The 26,306-nt window shown below is 43.5% G+C and overlaps 1 protein-coding gene across 8 annotated transcripts; it reads left to right on the top strand.

Moving 5' to 3' along the window:
• Positions 1-26,268, top strand: IFNAR2 (interferon alpha and beta receptor subunit 2). 8 transcript variants are annotated; one of them, XM_089910292.1, is made up of 11 exons: positions 1-182; positions 6,008-6,055; positions 6,194-6,300; positions 6,967-7,188; positions 7,773-7,814; positions 9,243-9,366; positions 10,717-10,889; positions 12,885-13,045; positions 14,443-14,611; positions 20,295-20,425; positions 24,828-26,268. In XM_089910292.1, the coding sequence occupies exons 2-11, from the start codon at positions 6,051-6,053 to the stop codon at positions 25,533-25,535; spliced, it is 1,842 nt and encodes a 613-aa protein (XP_089766418.1). In that variant the 5' UTR covers positions 1-182; positions 6,008-6,050; the 3' UTR covers positions 25,536-26,268. The 8 variants fall into 8 exon arrangements, with proteins under 8 accessions (XP_089766418.1, XP_022408679.1, XP_030616762.1 ...); XM_022552971.3 differs by lacking the exon at positions 6,008-6,055 and having other exon boundaries at positions 6,194-6,285; XM_030760902.2 differs by lacking the exon at positions 6,008-6,055.
• The last annotated feature ends 38 nt before the right edge of the window (positions 26,269-26,306 follow it).

The following is a 26,306-nucleotide window of genomic DNA, read 5'->3' as shown; positions in this document are numbered from 1 at the left end:
CACCCCGCCACTTCTCTCGCCTTTGCCCTACGACAGCCGTCACTGCCGAAGGGGCCGCCAGCCGCGCGCATCCTGGTCGCGAGCGCCGACCAGGGGTGCGGAGGGGTGGCGGCGGAGCCCGGCTGCGGAGGGTGCGCCCGAGGCTGGCACCCTGAGGACAACGGCGAGGCCAAACAGCCGAGGTAACGTGGGGCTACTGGGGTGGCGGGGACCGGGCGAACGCCGCCTCCCCGCAGCCGCTTCCCGGAATCCCTCTCCAGATTCCTGTCTCTCCCACGACCCGGACTCCACGGGCTCCCGCCGACGCTCCGGGCCGGGGGGGTTTTGCCGCCGCCCTTCTCCCGGGGGCCGCCCCCTGCCCACGCCCCCCGCGACCCGGCGGGTCGTTGGAGTGGGTCCACTGACTGGCCCCCGCGGCCGCGCTGCCTTCGGCCCTGGCCGGCCGCCCCGCGCTCCTCGCCCCTCCTGGGAGCCGTCTTCACGCGCCCAGCCCTGCGGCTCCACCACCTCCCACACCGAGGGTGCGGGCCGCTGCGAGATGAGAGCCACTGTCAAGTTCAAAAGTAAAACGCCTCTCGATCCACAGCGCCTTGCAAAACTGGGTTACCGGCTCGGGTCTCCGGTCCGGGGTTTTCCGCCCGCCCTCCAAGAGAGCAAACTGACTTTAGCCAGTCCCTTGTTCCCGGGCGAGAGAGGGTCACGGAGGGGCCACCGGAGCTGGAGTGTCCTATGTCCTTTCAGACCCATCGCTTGGAAGCTGGAGGGAGGACGGGGCGATGGGACAGCGTCGCGGGGACAGGAGTGGGTCCCCCTCCAGGGTCGGGAAAGAATGAGGAACCGGGTGCGAGTCGACGCTCGCGTTTCAACCCTGACCAAAGAAACCAGTTAAACCCAGTTAATTGGATCCATCAACCCACTTGTGTGGCTAGCGATGGCTTTGAGAAACTCTAGATGTCCCGTCTGTCTGTCTGTCTGTCTCTCTCTTTTAATGTTTGTTCGATTTCCTTGCTTTTGTTTGGCAAGAAGTCTTAGAAACTGAGCGGAACGAGGTGGGAGGTGCAGAGGCAGGTGCAGCCAGCGAGAGGGCTGGAGTCCCCCCCCCCCCCCCCAGGTGTCACACTAACTGACTCCGGCGGCTGAGACCAACAGGCCTTCCGTCACTTGTCCCGCATCTTGGACAGGTTTCCAAGTATCCTCCCCCCTCCAGTTCTGGCTTAGAGACGAAAGGGGTGGAAGCGAGGCCATAGCAAAATTTGCTCTAAAGAAAATGTTTCCTAGTAATGTGCGCATCAGTGATAAGGTTTGACCTGTTTGTCGCAGGAAATGACTTGATTCCCAACCACAGCACCACCAAGGAAGTCCTAGTTCTCTTGTTTGAAAGCATGGATCAGTAAACAGGGTGGAACAGTTAGAATGCCGTGAACAGATCATATTCCAACTTCCTAATGTCTTTTGTAATTTTCTTTAACTTTAAAGGGATATTTTAGGGAGCTATTCTTTCTTACGGAAATAATTCAAATGTCAACAATTTCTTCAGCCTTTGCTTCAGTTGTTTTCCAAGGAAAATTAAATTTAGACAGAAACATCTGTGTGAGTGTGTGTTGTGTGTGTCTATGCACAGAAAGATCTCTGGGATTCTGTTCACCTAATGTTAATGATGGAAATATCAGGATGCTGGGATTTTACTTTTATACATTATTTTTAATTTTTTTAATGAGCGTGTAGAAGTATTTTTACCAAAACAAGACATAAACTAGAAACAAATATGCCAAGATGTAAACAATGGTTGGTGCTTGGTGGTAAAAAATAAAGATGATTGTTACTTTCTTCTTTGTGCTTTTTTTTTGTATTTTTTTTTTTTTTTAATTTCCAGGAGAAAAAGCATGTAGTTTTATTTGTAGAGTCTTTCTGAATCCATTCATTCATTGATTAGCAAAGATGCGCAAGGTGTCAGGCTGTGCTGGGTAGGAGAAAAGACAGCATTCTGCTCTCTACCAGGAGAATAGGGGGCAGCAAGTTCCGTGAGGGTTGTCTGTCTGTCTGTCTGTCTGTTTAGGAGGAGTTGAAATTCAGAGAAGGATCATTTTGCCCAGGTTGCATCTCTTTGAGCTGGGCCTTAAAAATGGATAGTTTTTTTGTTCGGTAGCAATGGCAAGGATTGCTGGGTGGGGAGTCGGGGAGGGGGCAGGGTGGGTGGTGAGGGGAGCATCGGAGCAGGATGTGATGTGTCGTCCAGAGCTCCGCACTTGTGTGGGACAGCAGTGGGAACACTGGAAAGGCTGGCGGCAGCCTTGAATTCAACCTAAGGCTTTGGTTTCTTGTCAGGCAGCAGTGAACTACAGGCTGGGCTGGTGGCAGAATTTGCAAGGCCCAGAGCAAAATTAAAATGCAGGGCCCCATTGGATTAAACAGGAGGAAAAAGTACCACCAAAGGTACTGAAATATAAAGCTTTTTCTTTTCTTCAATGATGTCTCTCAACTTGCCCTTTTTTTTTTTTTTCTATTGAAGATCATTCTAAGTAAAAAAACATAAATTTAATTACTAGCATGGATTTCACCATTCTCCTTTATATTGTGCAAAAGCCAGATCTAAGTGCGAACGTGAGCATTTAATCCAAGTGAAGAATCACCGAGTTACAACTGGCATTTCATAGCACACAAAACGGCAGACTTGAATTCAAGCTAGAAACACATTAAAAAGTCCTCCTGACTATCACGCTATCAGGTCTCACCCAGCGTTTTCTAGAGAAATCCAAAAGATTCCAAGTCACAATTGCCACCTACCACCCATGAGCTATCCAGGCACCTCAACTTATCCCATAATATCGTATCCATTCAGAACATCCACAGAGATATCTTTGTGAGATGTGATGTCATCTCCCATCATTACCCCTCAGCAGAGGGCCTGCACGGTTGTGGACGTTCCCTAGGTGCTGGGCGCACCAGGGTTGTAGAATGCCACTTTGCGTGTGACTCCCTTGTTATCTGGTCATCTGTCTTGTGGCCTCTGGTCCCTCTGTTTTGTTCTGATGGTATCACATCTTTGCCTTTGTTCTGCATCTGCAAAACCTTCCCTGTCTTCAGCAGCTGAGATGTACACACACAGCGCTACACAATTAGAAGTCCCGCTCTCCTGCGCTGGGCCAGGGGACGCCTCTTCCCTCTCTTTGTTCCTGGTGACTCATACTCCACTTCCAGTTAGGCTTCTGGTACTAGATTCTTGCTTGCTTGGAAAATCTAATTTCCCATCTTGGCATCCTGCCTGGATTTGTTCATGAAGCTCTTTAAAACCCTCCCGGACTCCAAACAGATCAGGCTTCCTGAAGCTCTCGTTACTCTCATCACTGTGGCCAGGGCCAGCTTCAGTCCCCAGGGACCCTGCATGTAGAAGAGTCCCACACTTGGTTGATTGCTCTCCTGTGGTTGTCTTGAAATTCTTAATCATTTTATCTTTGAACTTGTGTTTTGTTAGTGAAATCTGGCGGGACAATGGAACACACGGCAAGCTTGGAGTCTCAGTTCACATTTGGGTCTTACTCGCCCCTTCTCTGCAGGATGGGGACCCTGCCTGGCCTCTCTCTCTACACCCCTTGACTGTTGACACTCTTCATGGGGGCAGCAGCTGGGTTGCATCCAGTGGGAGACTCCCATGTTGCACTGATGCCCACCTGGCATGTGTACAGGGAGGGTAGGCCAGGCAGACTTGGAAGCTGCCCCTGGCCCGCCTCACCCAGGGCTTGGCTAGCTGGTCCATCGCGGGTGAAGTTTCTAGGTCAGCCTTGATTCAGGTACATAGCGTGGCCAGGAGCAGAGGTTTAAAGACACTTCAGCGTCACCAGCACGCCGTGGATTGGGATAGCAGATCCTTGGAAAGGGGAGACTCAGGGTTTGATTTTCCCAAGCCCATCCCAGGCTGGTGTGCTGGGTGGCAACAGGAGAGGGTTCCCAGCATCCTTCAGGTGCAAGTGCATGTGTGCACCTGTGGGGAGTGGCACTGGCCCTGAGTATCCCTGTGCATGAGAGAGTGCTTCTTGAGCTGGCTGTGTGCCTGGGGGGACCCTCTCTTCCTCCTGGCTATCTTCCTGAGTCTGGTTTGCTTCTTGAGTTTGCTACTTCAAGGCATGCTCCCATTTTCATTTTGACTCGGGGCTTGATGCTGCCTCAGTGTTTGGGGGGACTGAAGAATACCCAGTTGTTTGGATGGAGGGAGACAAAAGCTCCGAGGGAGAGAAGGAATGAGACCGATTGGGGGTTCCTTAAAATGTTTGAAGAATTCCTTTCTCACCTTGGAGGGAGGAAGACTTTCTAGCTGTAACTCAAAATATAGGTGCTAAGGAAGAAAATACCTTTAAATCTGAAAGCATAGAACCCAGAAGTTTCTGCATGGTTTAAAAAACACAGATAAAAATAAAAAATAAAAAAATAATTAAAAAAACACAGATAGCACAGGCAAATCAAAGGACAAGTGACAGAGAAAAGTGACAACGGCAGAGAAAAATTTAAAAAGACGTGATTCATATCACAAAGGGCCAGTTTCCCTCATACTTTAAAAGCTCCTTCGAACCAGTAAGAAAAGAAAGCAACAGCTCAATAGAAAAATGGACAAGGATACAGACAGTTAACAAGAAAGGAAATAGCTCTTCCATATATGAAAACATGCTCAATCTTACCCAGAAGAAGAGAAATACAAAATGAATATTAGTCTGAAGACAACTGTGCGTTTATGAATTTATTTTTAGAAATCCAAGAGCTTGATGGTTATCGTGATCATAATCATTATCCATCCCCACAAGCACTTCCTTTGTGGGGAAGCAGAAATTCTCACACGTCGCAGGCAGTTGTGTACATTGGTACAGCCACAAGCGGCGAGAGTGTGACCGTTTTGATCAAAATTACAAATGCAGGGACTTCCCTGGTGGTCCAGTGGTTAGGACTCTGCGCTTTCATTGCAGAGGGCACGGGTTCGATTCCTGGTCGGGGAACTAAGATCCCACAAGCCACACGCTGTGCGGCCAAAAAAAAGCAGGAAAAATTACAAACGGCCCCTTTGTGCCAGGTCTCTTCTGTCTGCCCCTGCAAACCCAGCCTCCACCTTGCCCACCCTTTACTGTGCCCTGGGATCCTGTCTTGTACGGGTACAGCTGCCCGCAGCCTTGTCCTGTGACTTCTGATTGGGTTCAGCCAATGGGGAGCCCCAGGTAAGAGGAGACAGTGAGGAATGTTTATCCCTCAGCCCCCTCGCTGCACAGTCACCTAGGATCGGCTTACATCCTAGCTCCTCACACAGGATTCTCTCCTTCCAAATTCCAGTGTTGATATCTTCCCCCTGCGCCTCAAGCCCAGGGTGATAAGAACCCCTGCTGTTGTTAGTTTCAGATACTACACTCTTCCTTATGGTTGGCCTGCATCTGGCTCACACATTTGTAAATAGTCCCTTGATTAAAATCTTCCTCAAGTTATCCTAACTTGAATGTGCTGTTTCCTGCTGGGACCCTGACTGATACACCCTCTGGCCTAGCAATCCTACTTCTGGAATCTTTCTCACACTTAGACTTGACATGTGCAGAATAAGGCATTTCCAAGATTATCCATTGCAGAAACAGTTGGGAGCCACTCAGATGTTCGTCGTGGGGACTGATTATATAAATCATGGTATGTCCATAGAGTAGACTATGCAACTATTTAAAAACACAAGGAAATTCTCTTTGGTGCTGGTGTAGAAAGATCTCCCAAATATATTTTTAAGTAGAAAAAGCAGGAATTGGACAGGGAATGTATATGCTATCTCTGTGTAAAAAAAAAAAGGGCTGGGGGGGCATAAGAGTACATGTTTGTTTTTGCTTATGCATGAAGATATTCTGAAGAACTCACCAAAAAAACAAATAAAAATAGTTTTCTGAAGGAAGCAAGACTTTTCACTATTTACTTTTTTGTATGTTTAAAGTTTTGGAACCAAATGACTGTGTTATCTGTTCAAAAGTTAAATTTAAAATTTCTACCTGCCTAGGTAGGGAATTGGTCCCAGAAGCTGAGGTAAAGCTGCTCGTGTAATGAGGTAAATGGTCCAGCTCCCAGAAGGGCCTGGAATCAGGAATCTCCTGCTGATCTTTCATTGTCTTGTCTTTGCCCGTTATCTTTGCAGTTTAATTAGACACTTCAGAATTTTGATCACCTAATATTGATTACTTTTCAGATGTGAAAGTAAAGAAAGGACATATAAAATAACAAAGATGGTTTTGAGCCAGAATGTCTCAGCGGTTGGACCACTTAATTTGTATCCCATGGGTATGTATCCCATGGGTAAGTGTTACTTTTCTCATAGCTCCATTGCCAGGGACCCTGTTAGGGAGTAGTAGCCAATTGATTTCCCTGCCTTGAGGATCCAGTGTCAGCTGCCCATCCGCATAGCACAGGGATATCAGCTCGGTGCTTTGTGACCGCCTGGAGGGGTGGGATAGGGAGGGTGGGAGGGAGGGAGACGCAAGAGGGAAGAGCTATGGGGACATATGTATATGTATAACTGATTCACTTTGTTATAAAGCAGAAACTAACACACCATTGTAAAGCAATTATACTCCAATAAAGATGTTAAAAAAAAAAAAGAGCCAATTGGAACGTAGATAGGAAACAAACGTTAATGGTTTGATTCACAATGGGTTTCTGCCCTACTGTTGTTTTAGGAAAACAAACAAATAATAATTAACTTAAGGCTCAATAATGAACAGTGTTAACCTCACTGTAATTTGAAGAGTAATTTCCCTTAATACCCTCATTCTAATCCAGGGTGGAGTTTATCACTCTATTCCTACTTTGGAAAGAGGCCAGACGCCTTATCTCCCTCCTCAACACAAAACCAAAAAGTCATCCCTGAACTTTGATTTCCACACTTCATTTATTATTGATTTCTTTTTCCATAGCCCTATTCATGTGTGCCTTTTCTTTACCATTCTTTTGATTCTATTTCAGTATCACTGTGTCATCTGTTCCATAGTTTATCAGTATTTATGAGTTGGTCACTTCTCCCCAGACAAGTGCCATGCATTGGAGAGTATATGACAGCCTTGTTCCCCCACCTACTAAAAATGCCCCTAACCCGCCCCCCGACTCGCCAAGTCGTGGTGACATCCAGGAAACAAATGAGAATCCCTACTTCCCATCACCAAGACCTTTCTTCTTCCACCAACCCTGGTAAATATCTTTACCTTGGAAGTTTTTTAATTAGCAACATGCTTATTCATATTCTGAGAATTGTTCCAGACAGATGACTGCCTCTCAGGACAGTCCCTCAACCAGCCAACCCTCACGACTAGGATCAGCTCCCAAACATCTTATTTTGGATCCGATCAGGACGAAACATCCTTAGACAACGAGCTGCTGATACCAAAGTCAGCTCTCTAAGAACCGTTTACTTGGGCTTCCCTGGTGGTGCAGTGGTTGAGAGTCCGCCTGCCGATGTAGGGGACACGGGTTCGTGCCCCGGTCCGGGAAGATCCCACGTGCCGCGGAGCGGCTGGGCCCGTGAGCCATGGCCGCTGAGCCTGCGCGTCTGGAGCCTGTGCTCCGCAACGGGAGAAGCCACAACAGTGAGAGAGGCCCGCGTACCGCAAAAAAAAAAAAGAACCATTTACTTGAGCTTTTTTCTTTAGCGCAAGAAAAGTCTCAATCCAATATAAATACATCTGTGAGGAAGAATCCCAGACTCAGAGTAGCAATCGTAAATTGAACCTGGTGAAAGTGTTGTTGCTTGTCTAACATGTTTTTCTTCTTCCCAGTGCACATCAGCCTCGTGTTTGGTATTTCGTATGTTTTGCCTGGTAAGAGATTTTTCTTGGCTTGACAAAATTTTGTGTAAGGGTCAGAGTGTTGGAGTGACCATTTAGAAGTCAAAAGTGTGGGAAATATGATTCCTGATCCCAGATCTGTTGCCATTTTGTTTGAATCTTTTTCCTCAAATACTTTCCCCCTGGGCTTCCCTGGTGGCGCAGTGGTTGAGAGTCCGCCTACCGATGCAGAGGACGCAGGTTCGTGCCCCAGTCCGGAAAGATCCCACATGCCGCGGAGCGGCTGGGCCTGTGGGCCATGGCCACAGAGCCTGCGCGTCCGGAGCCTGTGCTCCGCAGCGGGAGAGGCCACGGTAGTGAGAGGCCCGCGTACCACAAAAAAAAAAAAAAAAAAACAAACTTTCCCTGTTAAAGGAGAATTTAGCCAATACTGGTTTTCACATTTGTCTCATAAAACTATTATAAGAAATTAACACTAGAGTTAATCTTTAAACCCCTTAAAAGAATATTCACCTCTTAATATTCTTACTAATAGAAGAATGAGGAGACACAGACTGTACCAAACAAAACATCATCCAGAAATAATTTCCCATTAATTTGCATTCTTCCACCTGGTACCCGGTACCTGGTACCAGATAAGGGAAAACACATTTTTTTAAACTAAATTTCTTACTTACATATAAACCTGTCCACAGAACATCACTATGCATTGAATATGTATCCAGCCTTGTGATGAGCCCTGGGGGATGAAGATTTAGAAACCAAAAAGCCAAGGCCCAGGTCCTAACCACAGGAAACTTAGATGCTTTTTGAAACTTTAACCATATAAGGCATGGTTTGACAAATGTAGCTGTGAAGTTTCCTTTGCTGCTGCCACTTCCCAGCTACCTAACATTACATAACTCAACTTCTCAATTTCACAGTCTGTAAAATGGGTTTGTTAATAGCACCTATCAATACTTCAGCATAGGCTTGGGGATGAAATGGAAGATTCAATCTGGACACACATTCTCCCTCTCCTCTCTGTGATGGGGAATTCAGAGGAGGGAAAGCTTGCCATGGGCCAAGCTACTTAGGGGGACTGGAGGAGGGGTTAAGGGTTGACTTGAGAGGATGGGGTGGCCCAGGATGACATAGACTGTTTTGATCCAAACAGCCGCTGAGTCAGTGATAATTGGGTGAGCCCAAATTCTGTTTACAAGTGCTGAGTTCCTGTTTCCTCAGCTTGTCCACCCTGACAATGTGTTGCTTATCTATTAATCGTATTAGCTCATTTCTTGTGTCCAGCCAAACCAGTTCCTTCTGTGTTTCCAAGATCCCAGGGCTCTTGGGAGGGCTTCTCTGCTAGAAGTGTCGGGCTCCAGATCTCAAGGGACAGTTTGAACAGTGGCCGAGGTACAACGCTGGGCTCCAAATTTCAATCTCTGTTTCTTTTTTTTTTTCTCCTCTTGTTCCCTTTAGATTTTTCAGATGAATCTTGCACTTTAAAGATGACATTACGAAATTTGCAGTCAATCTTATCATGGGAATTAAAAAACCATTCAATTGTACCAACTCACTATACATTATGGTACACCATCATGAGGTTGGTTTGACATTTCATTTTTCTCTTGCTAAATATATTACCTTTTATAATGTGGGGAGTGGGGAAGAGGTGATCTTACTTGTGATAGAGCTTTTCTCTCTCTCCCCCTCTTTCGCCCCTTCTCAATTTCGGTTTTTTAATCAGAGCTTTAAAAGTCTAAAGACAAAAGACCCATCCATTTTTAATTACACTGAATACTTTAACAACCCAGAGTTATTTTTGACAAAGCTTGCATTTAGAACCAAAGCTAATTTCAACATGTCAAAGCCTCAGAAGCAAAATAATTATTGTGTCTGTCTTTCACAATTATTTCTCTAACTCAGTAAGTCTGGGTGTTGAAAAGTGCCGCATTTTCTGAGGACAGAAGTCCAAAGATCTGGTGACCATATTGATGGGTTGTGTTTACTTTCCTTTACTCGGGGAGGCATGTGGCACATCAGAAAGCTGCCTGGCCCAGACTAAGACAGGCCCAGGTCCAAAGTCTGGCTTGGTCACTAACCAACGCAGAGTGTACCTTCTCTGTGCTAATCTTCCCTAATTAGGGGTTGCTGAGGGACTCATGACCTAATGGATGGAGCCCTCTTTGGCTCTCTTCTTACCACATCTAACAATCACCCTCCTAAGCCATTACTTTGATCCAGTAGCCCTTCGGGGTGTCCTTTTGTTGGCTGTTTATTTGGCTTATAGCTCTTTGCTGCTGCTGACTGACCCACTGGAGGGCCTCTTGTGGGTTTCTCTTTGGTACCTGCTAAAGTCGTTAAGTTTCTCCCTGCGTTAGGCAGTCACATGTATCACCCACCTACCTTTCTAAAGCTTAAGAGAGCAGATGTCTGTGTTGTCCCCATATAGCACAGGCTGACTTAGGACTGGACCATGTGGTCCTCAGCCAGAGAGAGAGGGGTTCTCAGCGAGGGGCATTCATGATTGTCCTGTAGGGGCAGGGAGATCTGGGGCCTCTGCCATGAACGCCCAACATTTGCTCGTTCATTCATACAGCAAATATTTACTGAGCACCTACTACATGCCAGGGGTCAAACCATGAACCAAAATCCCTGCTCTCTTGGAGCAGACATTCTGAAAGTAGGCAGAGATATCAGTAAACAAAGATATAATGGGGCAGGCGGTGGCAAATGGTATGAAGAAAAATAGAGACAGGAAAGAGGGATCAAGAGAGAGGGGTGGGGGGCACAGGGTAAGGTGTGCCATTTGAAATAAGGTGGTGAGGGCAGATGACAACACAGGGACATTTGAGCAGAGCTAGACAAGGATGTGGAAGTGGGGCTTGCAGTTAGTGGATTCTTGTCACATAAATGCTAAAGTTTTCTTTTACTATTTCTTTGCCTTTCAAAGTAAACAAGAAGATATGAAGATCGTTGGGGACTGTACAAATATCACAAGATCATTCTGTGACCTAACAGATGTGTGGGTAAACATGACAGAGATGTACATCCCCAAAGTGGTTGGATTCAGAGGGAACGCAGCGCTGGTCAGTTGTGTGGGCTCTTTCTTCCTGGCAATGGACAGTGAGTCAGTCTTGTTTATTATCTTCATCATCATCACCAAGATCATCGTTATGTGCTTTGCCATGAAGTTGGAAGTTCTACAAAGGTGTTTTAGATGCAGGGCTAAGGTTCACCTCCTGGCCCTGCTACTTCCAACTCTGTAACCGTGGAGTGGTAACTTTTCTTCTCTGAGCCTCCGTTTTCTTCTCCAAAAAGTGGAATGCTAACCTGTCCTTTGCATCCATGCCTGTACGAGGCAGGCATTCAGGCAGTAGTAGCTGCTCTTTTTCTTTTGAATTTATTTTTTATTGAAGTATAGTTGATTTACAGTGTTGTGTTCATTTCTGGTGTATAGAAGCTGCTACGTTTTGCGTTGTTTCACAGCCCAACAGGAAGTGGGGAATGGAGTTCGGATGGCCTGTAAGAGCTGTCACAACTCCTTGGGCCAATGTTTTCCTAATACTTCAGCCCCTGCCCCAGATCAGAGCCCAGTAGCTCTTGCACGTGTGAACGCCCAGGTGTGTGCGCACGCGGGGCCCAGACTCAGAGAAGACTGGATCCCAAGAGCGGGTCTGCCCTCTCTTTCTTTCCCTACAACTGGAGTCAGCTCCCGTTGGCCCTTGTGTTAACAGCTACAGAGCAGCTGGCAGCGGCTCTCAGCCAGACTCCATCACTTCTTCAGCGTCCTGATCTGCAGCCTGTTTCCAAGAGAAGGACTCGACTTCAGGGCCCTCTGAAAGGCTGTGTAGGTGTATCCTCACATATATGTGCTTAGCAAAGCACGCATTCAGCTGACAACTGAATCCTGCTGTAGCAAACTTAGATACTTATGAGATTCTCTGGAATTGTGGACTTGCCTGTTTGTGTATGTGTCCACAGAGAAAAGAAATAGCCCAACTTATAGAACATGGTACTCAGACCATTAAAGAATGTATATTAAAATAGTAATGAGATATCATTTTTCAAGACTCAAAATGGTAAATATTAAAAGTATGTAAATACCCAGATTTAGAGGAAATGCAGGGAGGGTGCTTTGACACCGCCTTTCTGAAGGTATTTGGCAGTATGTATTGAAAAGCTTAACATGTGCCTGCTCTAATCCAGAATTCCTCTAATGATTTGTCCTAAAGAAATGATTACAGCCAAATGCAAAGATTGAGCTCTAAGAATACTCATTGATGTATAGATTCTATTCAGAAAACTTAGAGCCAATCTAAATGTTCAAAAGAGTGAATTAGTTAAATCATGGGACAGCCGCTTAGTGGAATAGAATTAGCTGTGAAAAATTATGATGAAGAATCAGGGTCAGTGACTTTCTATAAAGGGCCAGAGAAGAAACACTTTGGGCTTTGTGGGCCATGTATGGTCTCTGTCACATATCCTTCATTTGTTCACAACCCTTTCAAAAATAACAACCATTCCAAACTTGCAGGCTGTGCAAAATCTAACCCACGGGCCATAGTTTGCCAGGTAATGATGTAGATAAACATGCATTAATATGTTTATGAAATAAGTGAAAATATATACCATGCAAAACAGTGTAAGAATGACTTAATTTTAGTTTATATGTTTGTGTGTGTGTACGCTCATTCAGTTTTTATATGTGTAGATATATTTACACACGTACAGCATGGACAAAAGAGGATTAACCACATTCAGAGACAATCCTATCTGTATTTTCTGATATTTCTGCAATGTTTATGTATTATTATTATTATTATTATATGAGAAGAAGTCATTTTCACTCTTGTGTTTAGAATACAACCTGAACATTGGGGAAATACTGACTTTCATCCCCAAATCTGTGTTCCATTTCTTGTGGTAATAGTAAACAAATCACTTCACTTTTATTGTTCTCAGTTTTTCACCAATAAAAAAAATATATAACCCATACCTCAACGAGGGCCACGGGGAATTAAAAGACAGTTGTAAAGAGGTATGGTTGTATCATGACAATGGTATCATTACGGTTATGCTATTTATTGACTGACCTTGGGGTTTGTTTTGTTTTCTAAGCACTGCCTTTGGACCCACCAGAGTTTGAGATTGTTGGTTTTACAGACCACATCAGTGTCAATGTGAAATTTCAGTCTGTCGCTCCCAAGATACTAAATGAGGAAGAATTACAGTTTTACTTAGCATTAATTGAAGAACAGTCAGGGGGGACCGTTAAGAAGGTAAGTGGTCAAAACAGTACTGAGTTGGCAATGAATACATTGCCAAAAAAAAAAAATCTGTAATGATTTGAACAATTAAAACTGAAGGGTCTAGGCTTCAGTGTGGTCTGACTTCAGGAAAGAGGTCTCCGTAGTTTCTCTATAAAGGGAAGGAGAGAGATGCTGTGGTAGCTGGAGGAAAAAGTGAGGTCGAGGGAGGGACTCTTTAAGATGGAAGAAATGACAGCATGTTCGTGTGAAGAAGGAATGTTCCGGGGTGTGCAGGGCAGGGAGCAATGTCTGGGGGAGGAGATGAGAGTGGACGGAATCTCATGAGCACGAGAGGAGCAGGGACTACGCATACGAGTCACAGTGGGAGGGAGCTTCTGGTGAAACAGGCAGCAAACGTTGCCGACTTAAGATCACACGATGACCACAACGACTATGCCAGGTATGCAACCCAGACGTTCTGACTCTCCACTGTCGGTTTGCAGTTTCTCTTCGAGGACAGCCCTCTCACCATGACACTTGTGGTTTCTGTCCTTTTTCTTCCTCATTGCTTGTTTTCCAGGCATGAGCTTTTAGTTTGCTACGGGGGCGGGGTGTTAAAAAATAATTCCTCCCCCTTTCAAATATAAGCTTGCAGAAAAATATTATTATAGAAGGCTGTATTTGAGCTGGTGGAAATCCTCATTTATAAAACTACTGGTAAGGATGTACTTTGAAAACTATAAAACATTATACAAAAGTTATTCTTCAGGAAAGAACCTTCAGATCATCTCTTTAATTCCAAAATGGAACAGAAGTAGCTGGGGAAGAAGAGGCAAAGTGTTTTTAAGGAGAAGACAGGGAAACTAGACATCAGCCTCAGTTCTGCCACAGATAAGCTGTGTGGCCTTGAGGAGGTTACTTAACCACTCTGAGCTGCAGTTTCCTCACCTGGAGAATGGGAATAATGCCTGCTTTGCAGACTCTTTTGATAATCAAATGAGTTAATATGTATAAAAGCAGTTTCTGAAGTATAGACACATATCATTAATGAAATAGGATAATCTTATTTTCTTATTTTTGCAAGATTATCTTACTGCAAACGTGACATCATGGAGACCTTTATTCCTCATTGGGACGTTTTCCTCCTCATTTGTAAAAGGAAGTTGCTAGACTAGATTTCATGGTTTAAAAATGTATGTGTACATGTGTGTGTGCGTGTGCATGTATGTGTGTGTATACACATACATGTAGTTTTGTGATAAATTGCTTGCCCCAAGTAACTTATAAAATACTTTTTCTTGCCAAGCCTATGATATTTCTATCCCTGTTTAAGATTTGAAGACAAATCTCCAAAGACTCTCTTAAGGCTTGCCTCTAAATGAAATGCTCACTTAAAGTCTTACTGATTTTTTTGTTTATTTTTATAGCATAAACCCCAAATAAATGGAAACGTCACTGAAAATTTCATTTATGTCATCGACAAGTTAATTCCAAAAACAAACTACTGTGTATCTGTTTATTTTGAGCCTAAACATCCAAGAAAAATAAAGAGATCTCCCTTAAAATGTACCCTCTTTCAACCTGGATGGGAATCAGGTAATGACAGTTTTTGAAAATTCATGTTTTGCTTTTACTCTGAGGGAAAACCTGTTTCAAGAAAAGGATCTGAAAGTCGTGGAGCAGCACAGGCATTTCTTCCAACCAAGGCACATCACAGAGATGTTTTCTGTCAGTCAGTCTCTACCATGTGGTGAAGTCACTTTTATGTTGCCATACCATGGGGACAATCAGGTATCTTCCTTTTTAACATCAGAAATCCTCCTGAAGTGGAACTGCTTTTATTTCAGGTAGTCAGGATCAAGTTCAGTTCTGTGTGCCCTTAGCCTGGCCATTATTCAAGCCAAGTGCTGGAGGAGGCTGGGTTGCCGGAGCAACTGCCTGTAGAGGTATCAAAGGGTAGAATGATGGATGTGGTAAGGTTCATATATGTGGCCTGGCTCTCAGGAAGGTTGGCTGTAGCTCATAGTTGAAAGAGAAACTGGCCAGTGTGGATGAGATAGTCACTGCTGAATGCCGAAAGCCCTTCTGTGACCAAAGCATCAGAACAGTAAACAGCATGCTCCCCGAACCTTCCTTCGAATGGAGGAATTTGCAGGGAGAACAGTCCTTCAGCCTTAGGAACGTCCACTGCTGATTATTTTCTCGGGAAGTCACTAGGTCTACAACTGTTTTGCCAAAAGTGAAAGTCTCCCCCGCAAAGAAGCCTTTCTGAATTCCCCAACCCCAGTGAGAGTTTCTTTAATGCTCTGATCTACCAGAGTAAAAATAGAATAAGATGAGATTTATAAGGAAGTGACTGTAAGTGCTATGGCTTATTTGTGTCTGAAGTGAGCTTCACTAACCAGTGCCTGACACATCAAGGTGCCTGGTGTTTGCTGTAACTCCAGGCAGTGTGATTTTGTTCTCTAGTATTCCTCAGAATCAAGTGATACACAGGCTACTTTTAAAGGAATGATACACAGGCCAATTTTATTTCATGAATTTAGCTTAAATAATTTATATAATGTCAGTTAAATATGGGCACACCTAAAACTGCATATAGATTCTTCATGCCTACAAAAATGTAAACCCCAAACAAATGAACATATCTGTGTTCTAACACCAGTTCTCAACATCAACCAAGTGTCCAGAGATTCGATTCATTTCTGATACCACAGAGAGTTAGCGCATGCCCCACAGGCTAAGGGGCTGAGTCCCACAAGGCTGCCTTCACTACAGATGCCAGCAAGTCCTACAAGTCCTACAACTTGCCATACAGGTCCTAGGTCCCCAGGCTACGCACACTTCTGTCCAACCTGGCTACAGATTCAGTTTCCCAGATTTAATAGTTCGCTAGAATGACTCATGGAACTCAGGAAAACGCTGTGCTTACTCTTACCATTTTATTATAGAAAACACAAATGAGCAGCCAGATGAAGAGGTACATAGTCTGGAAGGCTGCAAGGGCAGGAGCTTCTGTTCTTGCAGAGACGGGATACACCATCCTCCCTATACTTTGATATGTTCACCAACCAGAATTTCCCCAAGCCTCACTGTCCAGAGTTTTTATTGGGTTCTTTACGTAGGCATGGTTAATTAAATCATCGGCCATTTGTGATTAACTCAATCTCCAGCCCCTCTCCCCTCCCTAGAGGTCAGGGGTGGGACCAGAATTTCCAGAAGTTCAGCACATTAACATAAACTCAGATATGGTCCCTAAAAGACACTCTATCACTGAGGAAATTCCAGGGGTTTTTGAAATTCTGTGCCAAGAACCAGGGACAAAGGCCAGGTATTATTATTATTATTATTATTACTATACCATGATCTTATAAACAAACAGAACTGTGAAACCAATTGAATGCAGAAATTATTTCTCCTCTGCTCAACAGAATACTTCTGTACTACAAATCTGTGGGGGGCTTTTTCCCACACCAAACACTTCTTCCACATCAGCTCATCGTCATACAATTTAACTCAATTCTAACACCATCTGCTTGGAGAAAGCGTCAGATCCCACAAGTTAAGGGCTCAGTCCCACAAGACTGCCCCTCCCCCACTTAAACGCCAGTCACGTTGTCACATGGACTCTGACCAACAAGCTATAAATCGGAGATTCCCACAATCCTCTCCTTGGCTTTGATAATTTGCTAGAATGGCTCACAGAAGTCAGGAAAACAGTTTACTTACTAGATTCCTGTTTATTATAAAAGATTACAACTCAGGAAGAGCCAGAAGGAAGAGATGCATAGGGCAAGGCTTGGAAGTTCTCCAAACCGCATCATTTAGGGTTTTGAAGGAGGCTTATGTAGACATGACAGATTAAATCCTTGGCCATTGGCAATTACTTCAACCTCCCACTTCTCCCTTCCCCAGAGGTCAAGGGGTGGGGCTGAAAGTTCCAACTCTCTAAATCACAGGGTCGGTTCCCCTGGCAACCAGTGCCCATCCTCTGGGGCTTTCCAAAAATCACCTCCTTAATGTAAACCAAGTGAGGTTGAGAGGGGCTTGTTATGAATAACAAAAAATGCTCCTTTCACTTTCTTTGCTCTAATCACTTAGGAAATTCTAAGGGTTTCAGAACTGGGGACAAAGACCAAATATGTACTTCTTATTATAAATCACAATATCACAGCAATAAAAAACCCAGTAATATGGCATGACAGACAGTGGTTTGCTGAAACTCAGTCTGCACTTAGGTGAATCCAAGCCTGACTAAAGGCACTGCTTCTTTGGAAGTTGATATCCTTGTTCTGTGATGGTTCAGTTTCTCCCCTGACTTTTCTCTGTTTCACCCACTAAGAAATGGTCATGCAGCAGCATGCTGTCCCATCACTGCATGTTTCCTTGGTGTGAACACATCATCTTGCATATTGTCAACCTCCATTATTTTTATCATTACGTGAGACAGTTAACGTACAGGTATGCCTCACTATCCAAATATTTCATGTCCCAATTCTTGTCTGAAACTTCAGGAACCAAGTAGGTTCATATAACATGGCCCCTCTCACTATCCAAACTGGCCGTGTGAGCCACCCTCAACTAGCCAAACTCAGGGACCAGGTGGGGAATTCTTGAAGGATGACCTGGGATCAGAGTTAACTTACTGGGACTCGGTGGTGAACACTGGTATCTTAAGGCAGTATTGATACGGGGGAATTTAGTCCAGAGAGCTGGAGGAATGTCTCCCCTTTGTCAAACATTAAACTAATTGGTTGGGTTTTTTCAGTAAGGTCCTGAGGGAAAGCTGTGCTTATCCATTTGACAAAAAAAAAATTTTTTTGGCCGTGCCACATGCATGCACAGCTTGCGGGATCTCTGTTCCCCGACCAGAGATAGAACCCGTGCCCCCTGCATTACAAGCGCGGAGTTCCAACCACTGGACCACCAGGAATTCCCCATTTGGCAAATATTTATCAGGGGTCTGCTATGTGCCAGATTCTTTTCTAGATACTGGGGATACAGCAGTGAACAAAACAGACAAAAATTCCTGAGCTTATAGATCTTATATTGGGAGACAGAGAAACAAGATTAAAAAATAAAATATAGTGTGTGTCAAGTGATGGTAAGTACTATGGAGAAAAATTAAGCAGAAAGGGTGCAGAGAGGGGGGCAATTTCAGGTAGAGGGTGGAGGCAGGAGGAGGGGTGGACCCATGGGTCAGAATTCCCTGACATCATTGATTCTCCAAAGAAATCACTTTGGTTCACAGAATCCTCTTCAGGAATGTAAGCTCTATACGTGTAAGAATTTTGTATTATAAAGGTGTGCCTTTATGGCTAGATCTGATTGTAGAACTGCCATTGATATGACATGCCTTCATTCATCTTTTTTTTATTGGAGTATAGTTGATTTACAATGTTGTGTTAGTTTCAGGTGTACAGCAAGGTGAATCAGTTATACATATCCACATATCCACCCTTTTTGAGATTCTTTTCCAATATAGGTCATTACAGAGTACTGAGTAGAGTTCCCTGTGCTATACAGTAGGTCCTCATTAGCTATCTGTTTTATATACAGTAGTGTGTATATGTCAATCCCAATCTCCCAGTTTATTCCCGCCCCCCTTTCCCTCCAGTAACCATGAGTTTCTTTCTTACATCTGTGACTCTGTTTCTGTTTTGTAAATAAGTTCATTTGTACCATTTTTTTAGATTCTACATATAAGCATATGGTATTTGTCTTCCTCTCCCTGACTTACTTCACTCAGTATGACAATCTCTAAATCCATCCATGTTGCTGCAAATGGCATTATTTTGTTCTTTTTTTTTTTTGGTTGAGTAATATCCCATTGTATATATGTACCACATCTTCTTTATCCATTCGTCTGTTGATGGACATTTAGGTTACTTCCATGTCCTGGCTATTGTAAATAGTGCTGCAATGGACATTGGGTGCATGTGTCTTTTCTAATCATGGTTTTGTCTGGATAAATGCCCAGGAGTGGGATTGCTGGATCATATGGTAACTCTGTTTTTAGTTTTGTAAGGAACCACCATAGTGTTCTCCATAATGGTCTTACCAATTTACATTCCCATCAACAGTAAATGAGGGTTCCCTTTTCTCCACACCCTCTCCAGCATGTATGGTTTGTAGATTTTTTGAAGATGACCCATTCATTCTTGATGGGAATGAAAGGGGTTTGTGAATCTTCTGCCATCTGAGGGAGCAGACCTTCACTGAGTTTCTTTCTGTTCATTCTTTAACCTTTTGAAAGACTTTAAAAATATACGAGCCATCTTTACTTTTTCCTCTCCTGTATTTGTTTTTTGTTTTTCTTTTAAATTTATTTACTTATTTTTGGCTGTGTTGGGTCTTCATTTCTGTGCGAGGGCTTTCTCCAGTTGCGGCGAGCGTGGGCCACTCTTCATCACGGTGCGCCGGCCTCTCACTATCGAGGCCTCTCCTGTTGCGGAGCACAGGCTCCAGACGCGCAGGCTCAGTAGTTATGGCTCACGGGCCCAGTTGCTCCGCGGCACGTGGGATCCTCCCAGACCAGGGCTCGAACCCGTGTCCCCTGCATTGGCAGTCAGATTCTCAACCACTGTGCCACCAGGGAAGCCCCCTCCTGTACTTGTTTTGCCTGAGGCTGTGGCTATAGGATTAATATTAAGAAAAGTCTTTCTGGAAATTTAAGAGAGCCTTAGTCATGTAACTATTGATTTCTTCTCAGTCCAGTTGGACTTATGGAAGAAAGCTATTTTCATTCAGAAAATTGAGATTTTCCAAAAGTAATTTTGACAGGAAACTAAAGGAGAACTCATAACAGGACAAAGCAAGTTCTAGGCTCCTGGCGTGGCCAAAGTCCAGCTTCAGGGTGACGCAGTTGTTTTCTTCAGACAGACTCCCCTTTTCCACTCCTCCGTGCCTGCCGTGCCTGCTAACTGTGCCTATTGAGCATTGGAGACCTGACTAGTGTGACTCAGAAAGTTTTTTTTTTTTAATTTTGATAATTTACACCTGAATGGTCCCATGTGGCCAGTGGCTGCCATATTGGACAGTGCAGTTATAGAGCATAATTATCTACTGGAAGAAGTTTTACTTTTAGAAACTGAATTTTTATCAATTTTTTAAAATGTGTACTTGGATTACTTTCCATTCTTTGGTATTTAACAATAGTTTTTCCAACTTTTGCCCCCTTGATAAACCCCTCCACTGCCAGATCAATGTACATTTATTCCCAACCGCAATTGTTCGTTGGATTTATTTTGAAATAAAGCCGTTTAATTTTCATCAACAGAGTCATCGGAATCTGCCACAATAGGAGGAATAATTACTCTGTTTCTAATGGCTGCTGTCGTCATAAGCACTGTAATGATGCTGAAACGGATCGGCTACATATGCTTAAGAAATAATTCCCCCAAAGTTTTGGTAGGTATTTTTTTTTAATTCCTGTCTTTATTTTTCATTTTAACTTAAGAATTTTTATTGTACGCTTAAATATTTACACAGAAGAAAACCCCATTGTCTCAAAACATCAAGGTGTTTTATCACTCTGGATTCCTTTCCGTCCCTATAAACCTCTATTTTGAATTTTCTGCTTTCTTTTTATACTTCGTCCACATATGATTTTCAATAATCAACATAGTTTTCCATTGTTATTAATGTCTCCTTTTTCCCTTAATCATTTCTCAACTGTAGGGCATTTGGATTGATTTCTTTTCCTTTCAATGTCTGTCTTTGGCCATTATGAACAATGCAATGAACATTTTTATACAGGTTGTCTTTTTAGTTTGGATTACTTCCATGGAATAGATACACAAAGTGAATTTATCTTATATAAAAATATAAAGGATTAATTTATAATGCTAGTGTCAACATAGAGATGGACACCTTTCTCCAAAGCTCTGCTGGCATTAATCATTTTTTTCTACTTTTGTTCATTTATCGCAGTATAACTGTCCCCCAGAGTTGCTCTCATTTGTGTTCATTGTTAGTGAAACCAGCCATTCTGTCTTCATATTTTCTCTCTGCTTCCTGAGGCATATTCTTCCTGCTCAGAGCCTTTAGCACTCAGCCAAGTCTGGGTATTGATCTTACATATTTCTAAAGCCTCCTCATGTGCTTTGACTCAAGCACTTTGCCCATCATTTTTCATTTTCCCTATCGTGTCACTTTCCTTCTACATTAGAAAATTATCAGAAATATCTTATTTTTCTATGTTTGAACTCATTCACCTTCTTCTTCTTCTTTTTTTTTTTTTTTTTTTTTCTTTTTGTGGTACGCGGGCCTCTCACTGTTGCGGCCTCTCCCGTTGCGGAGCACAGGCTCCGGACGCGCAGGCTCAGTGGCCATGGCTCACGGGCCCAGCCGCTCCGCGGCATGTGGGATCTTCCCGGACCGGGGCACAAACCCGTGTCCCCTGCATCAGCAGGCGGACTCTCAACCACTGCGCCACCAGGGACGCCCTCTTCTTCTAATTTTTTTAACAGCCACAAATAAATATCCCTCCACAGGTGATAAAAGTGTAGGCTTTTTATTTTCTAATTCTTTTGTTTCTTTAAATTTTTTTTAATTGAAGTATAGTTTATTTACAATGTTGTGTTAGTTTCAAGTATACAGAAAGTGATTCAAGTGTACAGGAAGGATATATATATATTCTTTTTCAAATTCTTTTCCATTATAGGTTATTACAAGATATTGACTATAGTTCCCTGTGCTCTACAGTAGGTCCTGGTTGTTTACCTACATTATACATAGTAGTATGTTTATGTTAATCCCAAATTGCTAATTTATCTCTTCCCACCCCTGTCCCTTTTCCCTTTTGGTAAACGTAAGTTTGTTTTCTATGTCTATGAATCTGTTTCTGTTGTGTAAATAAGTTCATTTGAGTCATTTTTTTTAGATTCCACAGATAAGTGATAGCATATGATATTTGTCTTTCTCTCTGACTTTCTTCACCTAATATGATAAACTCTAGGTCCATTCAAGTTTTTGCAAATGGCATGATTTCATTCTTTGTTATGGATGATGTACGCTTCTTTTTCTTCTTATTTGTTCAGGTTGGGTTGGGGGAGGGATTGTTTGGGGGGAGGGGTGCTTTGGGAGGTTTTACTTACAATTAGTATTTGAACCTAGATGGCATTTGGTTGTAGCTTATGAGAAGGAAATTGCTCTGTGTTGGATTTCATCCATACTATGATCCCTGTATTGCAAGGATGGTTGGTTTTTATCTATCAGTGTAACTTTTATCTTTGTATCTTTAACAATGTATATTTTGAATCTTTTATGTTAGTGTTCAGTTGCAAGTTTACTCTCAGCCTTTACTGCAACTGTTCCGTTGGCCAAGTACTCCTTTGGCCTTGAGGTCTTAGGTAAATCCCACTCCCATTCATATTTCTCATGCAGCCTTGAGATTTAAAGGCCCCTAGCACCACACCCATCACCTCCTAGGTAATCTTCTGCCTGAATTACCTAAACTCATTACTAACCCTCCTCCCAGGTCTCCCTGGGGCTCTTCCCATCCTTAAAATGCACCCAAATTATATGCCAATTATATTTATACCTGTTACTGTGTTAACCCCAAGTAATGACAGGAGGTATTGTTATCTTGTGTCTGCCTGGTATTTCTCCATTAAAAATTGTTACTCTGTGTTTAAGTAAAAACTCTAGGAATAGTAAAACAGAACACCCTAGGTCTAGTATGTTTCTGTATGTATGTTTAATCAAGAACAGATATTAAAAATTTTAAACATTGTCTTTTCTCTCTCTCCCATCCCCCTCCCCTCCCCCTCCTTCTCCTCTTTTGCATTTAACAAATACGTGTTGTGTATTTACTGTGTGTCCACATGTTATAGGTGCTGGGGATTTTGATGTGAATAAAGCAAACAAAAAATGTGCCCTTATGGAGCTTAAAGTCTGAAAAATGGGGGAAGAGACAATGATAATTTATAGATGATATGACTGGCTAAGTAAGAAATTCAGAATCTAGAGACGAAGTATTAGGACTAATAAGTTTAGCAATGTGTTACACACAAAATAATCAATATAAAAATGCTTGCATTTTTATACACTAGCAACAATCACTTAGAAAACAAATATATTTTTATATAAGTTGCTTTTCAACATCCAAGAAATTAAGTACACCATAGCAAAACCATAGCAAAAAGCTCTGTGAATTTTCACAAACTCAATGTACCCACATAACTCACACCCAGATCAAGAAAGAAAACATGACCAGCCTCCCCAGTAGTCTCTCCTACCTATTAGTCACTGCCCATTTCCAGGATAACCACTTTCCTGATTACTAACAGCATAGATTAGTTTTACCTGGTTTTGAACTTGGAATCATACAGTTAAATGGAATAATGCGATTTAAATGAAAACATACCGTTTTTATAATACCATTACAATGGTAATAAAAACATTTTAAAAACAAGGAAGATATCTAACAGAAGATGTCATAAGCCCATTGTGGAGAAAATTATCTAACCTTATTGAAAAGCATTATCAAAGATCTAGTCAAATGGAGATCCCAGAGACAGACCCACATATGTGGAAACATGACTAATGACAAGTAGGAATTGCAATGGGGAAAGGATTGACAGGTCAATAAATGTTATCTATATGGGGGGAAATGAAATTGGATCCCTACCTCACACCATACACAAACATCAATTTCAGGCTTATTAAAGACTGTAATGTGAAAGGCAAAACTGTTAAAAGTTTTAGAAGGCAATAAAGGAGATTTTTACTTTGGGGCAAGGAAGATTCAGCAGAAACCATGAAGAAAGAAAAGTGATACATCTTCTTACATTAAAATTGAGAACTTCTTTCCATCAAATGTTATCATAAAGAGAGTAAAATGTTAAACCAGAGACTGGGGGAAATTACATATAGCATAAATAATCAACAAATAATTGGCATCTAGATTATAGATTATATATAGAACCCCCATAAATCAATAAGAAAAATGATGAACAACCCAATGGAACAATTCATCCCAAGGCTAGGTCTGGATAGAGTCAGGGAAGAGTAGGCTTGTCAAATTGGGCAGCCTGAGCAAGAGAATAGAGAGGAGGAGGATGTCATTGATGATTCCAGGTCTGTGAAAGGAATCTCGTGACCACCCTCCTCAGCATGACCCCACTGTAGCCAGTCTCCTTAGCCCACCTCACCTTCTGTGTCCTGGAGGTGCTGGATCAGAGCAAGCTGCAGTCTCCCTGCTCTTCTCATCTCTGGCCCTTTAGGGGTCACCTGCCTCTTTAAGGTCCTCCAGTGCAGAGGGCTTTGACCCCAGTGGAATCGGCTCCCTAGAATCTCTCCTTACTCACAGTTCCTTGATACCCTTAAGAATGTCAGCAATCCAGGGCTGAAATCTATCCAGACTAAATGGATAGATTCCCCTGACAAGCAAGGAGCAGCGAGGAAATGGCAGTAGGAAGGAGTGGGGCAGCCTCTGCTGCAGGCAGCCTCCTAGTTTGAAACCCAGCCTCCACCACTTAGTATTCCTGAAACTTGTGAAACTTGGGCAAGTTTCTTAACCTCTCTGCCTCATTTTCTCATCTGTAAAGTGGGGATAAGAATAGTAAGCCTACTTCATAGAGCGGTTGTGAGGGTAAAGTGAATTATAACGTGTGTAGATTACTAAAAGCAGTGCCCTGCAAATAGTAAACACTATGTAACCATTAGCCATTGTTGTCGTTGCTTTTGTCATCGTCCTCATTACCACCTTCCCCATCACTGTGTAGTTAACCTCATTAAGTTTTATGATGTCAAAAAGTAAAGAACAAACACTCAGAATTGATACCCTCTGTTGTTGTTTTTTTTTAAGAATTTTTATAAATTGTCAGTCTGGGTATTTCCCGAGCTGCCTCCGTTGGAAAAAGTGGCTACCGTGGAGGTCATTCACATCAACAGAAAGAAGAAAGTGTGGAATTATAATTATGATGATGAAAGTGACAGCGATAATGAAGCAGCCCCCCGAACAAGCGCAGGTGGTTACACCACGCACGGACTAACGGGCAGGCTGTGGCCCGCCTCTGTGTCCTCGGCCACCTTGGAGGACTGCAGTGACCCGGCTGCTGAGGAGCGTGACCTGCCCGATCCCGAGGCTGATGCTGAGACCCTGATGGCACCAGGGCCCAGCCCCTGGCAGTCGGAATGCACAAGTAGGGGCTACCAGGGGAGAGGGAACCTGCTGCAGGACCCCTTTTCCGAGGAGGACAGCAGCCCCACGGAGGGGTCTGGGGACAGAATTGTCTTCAACGTGGATTTGAACTCTGTGTGCGTGAGGGCCCTTGAGGACAACGACGACTCAGAAGTCACTCCAATGTTACCATCTGGTCCAGAAGAGACAGTGGTGCTAGAGGACCCCGACGAGACAGAATCGAACCTTCTTCTGGTGGCCAGTGGAGAAGGGACACAGCTGCCCTTCCCCGGCCCCTCTGCGCAGTATCCGTGGCCTGAAGATTCTCCTTCTGATAAAAGTGACACTTCCGAATCGGATGTTGACATGGGGGACGGTTATGTAATGAGATGAATGAATCAAGAAATATTTAATTAACTTGGACACCTGCTACCTCCGGTGCTGTCCCTCCCAGCACCCGCACTTGCTCCTTTGGGGTCTCCAAGTGTTCTCCGACGGAAAGATTAGGAGACTGGTGACAACAGCTGTGCAAATTCCCAGTCTGGGGGAAGGGGAGGTGGGAAACAGAGTATTCTGGTACCATTCAGTGCGTTGTTTACCAGTTCAAAGTGATTTGCTTTGAAGGGAAAAGGCCCTGCCCATTCCCTTTATTCTCATGGATGTCTAATGTTTCTGCATCATGTTTCCCAGAGTAAAGAGCAGGGTTTATAGCAGGAGCAGTCAGCATTGTTTACCAAAGGCTCCAGGGAAGAGCTGGAAAGCAGCAGAAAAAGAGGAGGGAGGCTGGGCTGCGGGAGGGAAAGGAGGGGCACACACCAGGAAACAGAAGCACAGGCTTCGGGTTGGGTTAGAAGTAGGGAAGGTCCAGCCAAGTCTTGGGCACCTCCCTGATGATATTCTGTCGCCTACACTCTTGAAAATTCAACTCTCAGCCCCTTGCACAACCCTCCTCAATCTGAGTGAGGAAGACAGACACACCAAGTGCGGGCCGGGTGACTAATACAGAAACATTTGCATGAGGGAGAGGGACAGAATCTCTGTGTCATATTTTAAGATTTAATTTTGTACAATGGTTGGAGGTTGGTAAAAAAGAAAACACGCTTTTTAATATAAATTTGGGAATGTCTTCAGAGTTGTTTCTTATTAGACAGGATATATGTGCAG

The sequence above is a fragment of the Delphinapterus leucas genome, chromosome 4 (assembly GCF_059928025.1).
Source record: "Delphinapterus leucas isolate spDelLeu-1000000601 "Yukka" chromosome 4, BTC_Dleu_Yukka2, whole genome shotgun sequence".
Taxonomy (NCBI): domain Eukaryota; kingdom Metazoa; phylum Chordata; class Mammalia; order Artiodactyla; family Monodontidae; genus Delphinapterus; species Delphinapterus leucas.
Note: the sequence above shows the minus strand (reverse complement) of the source record. Positions and strands in the feature narration are given on the sequence as shown.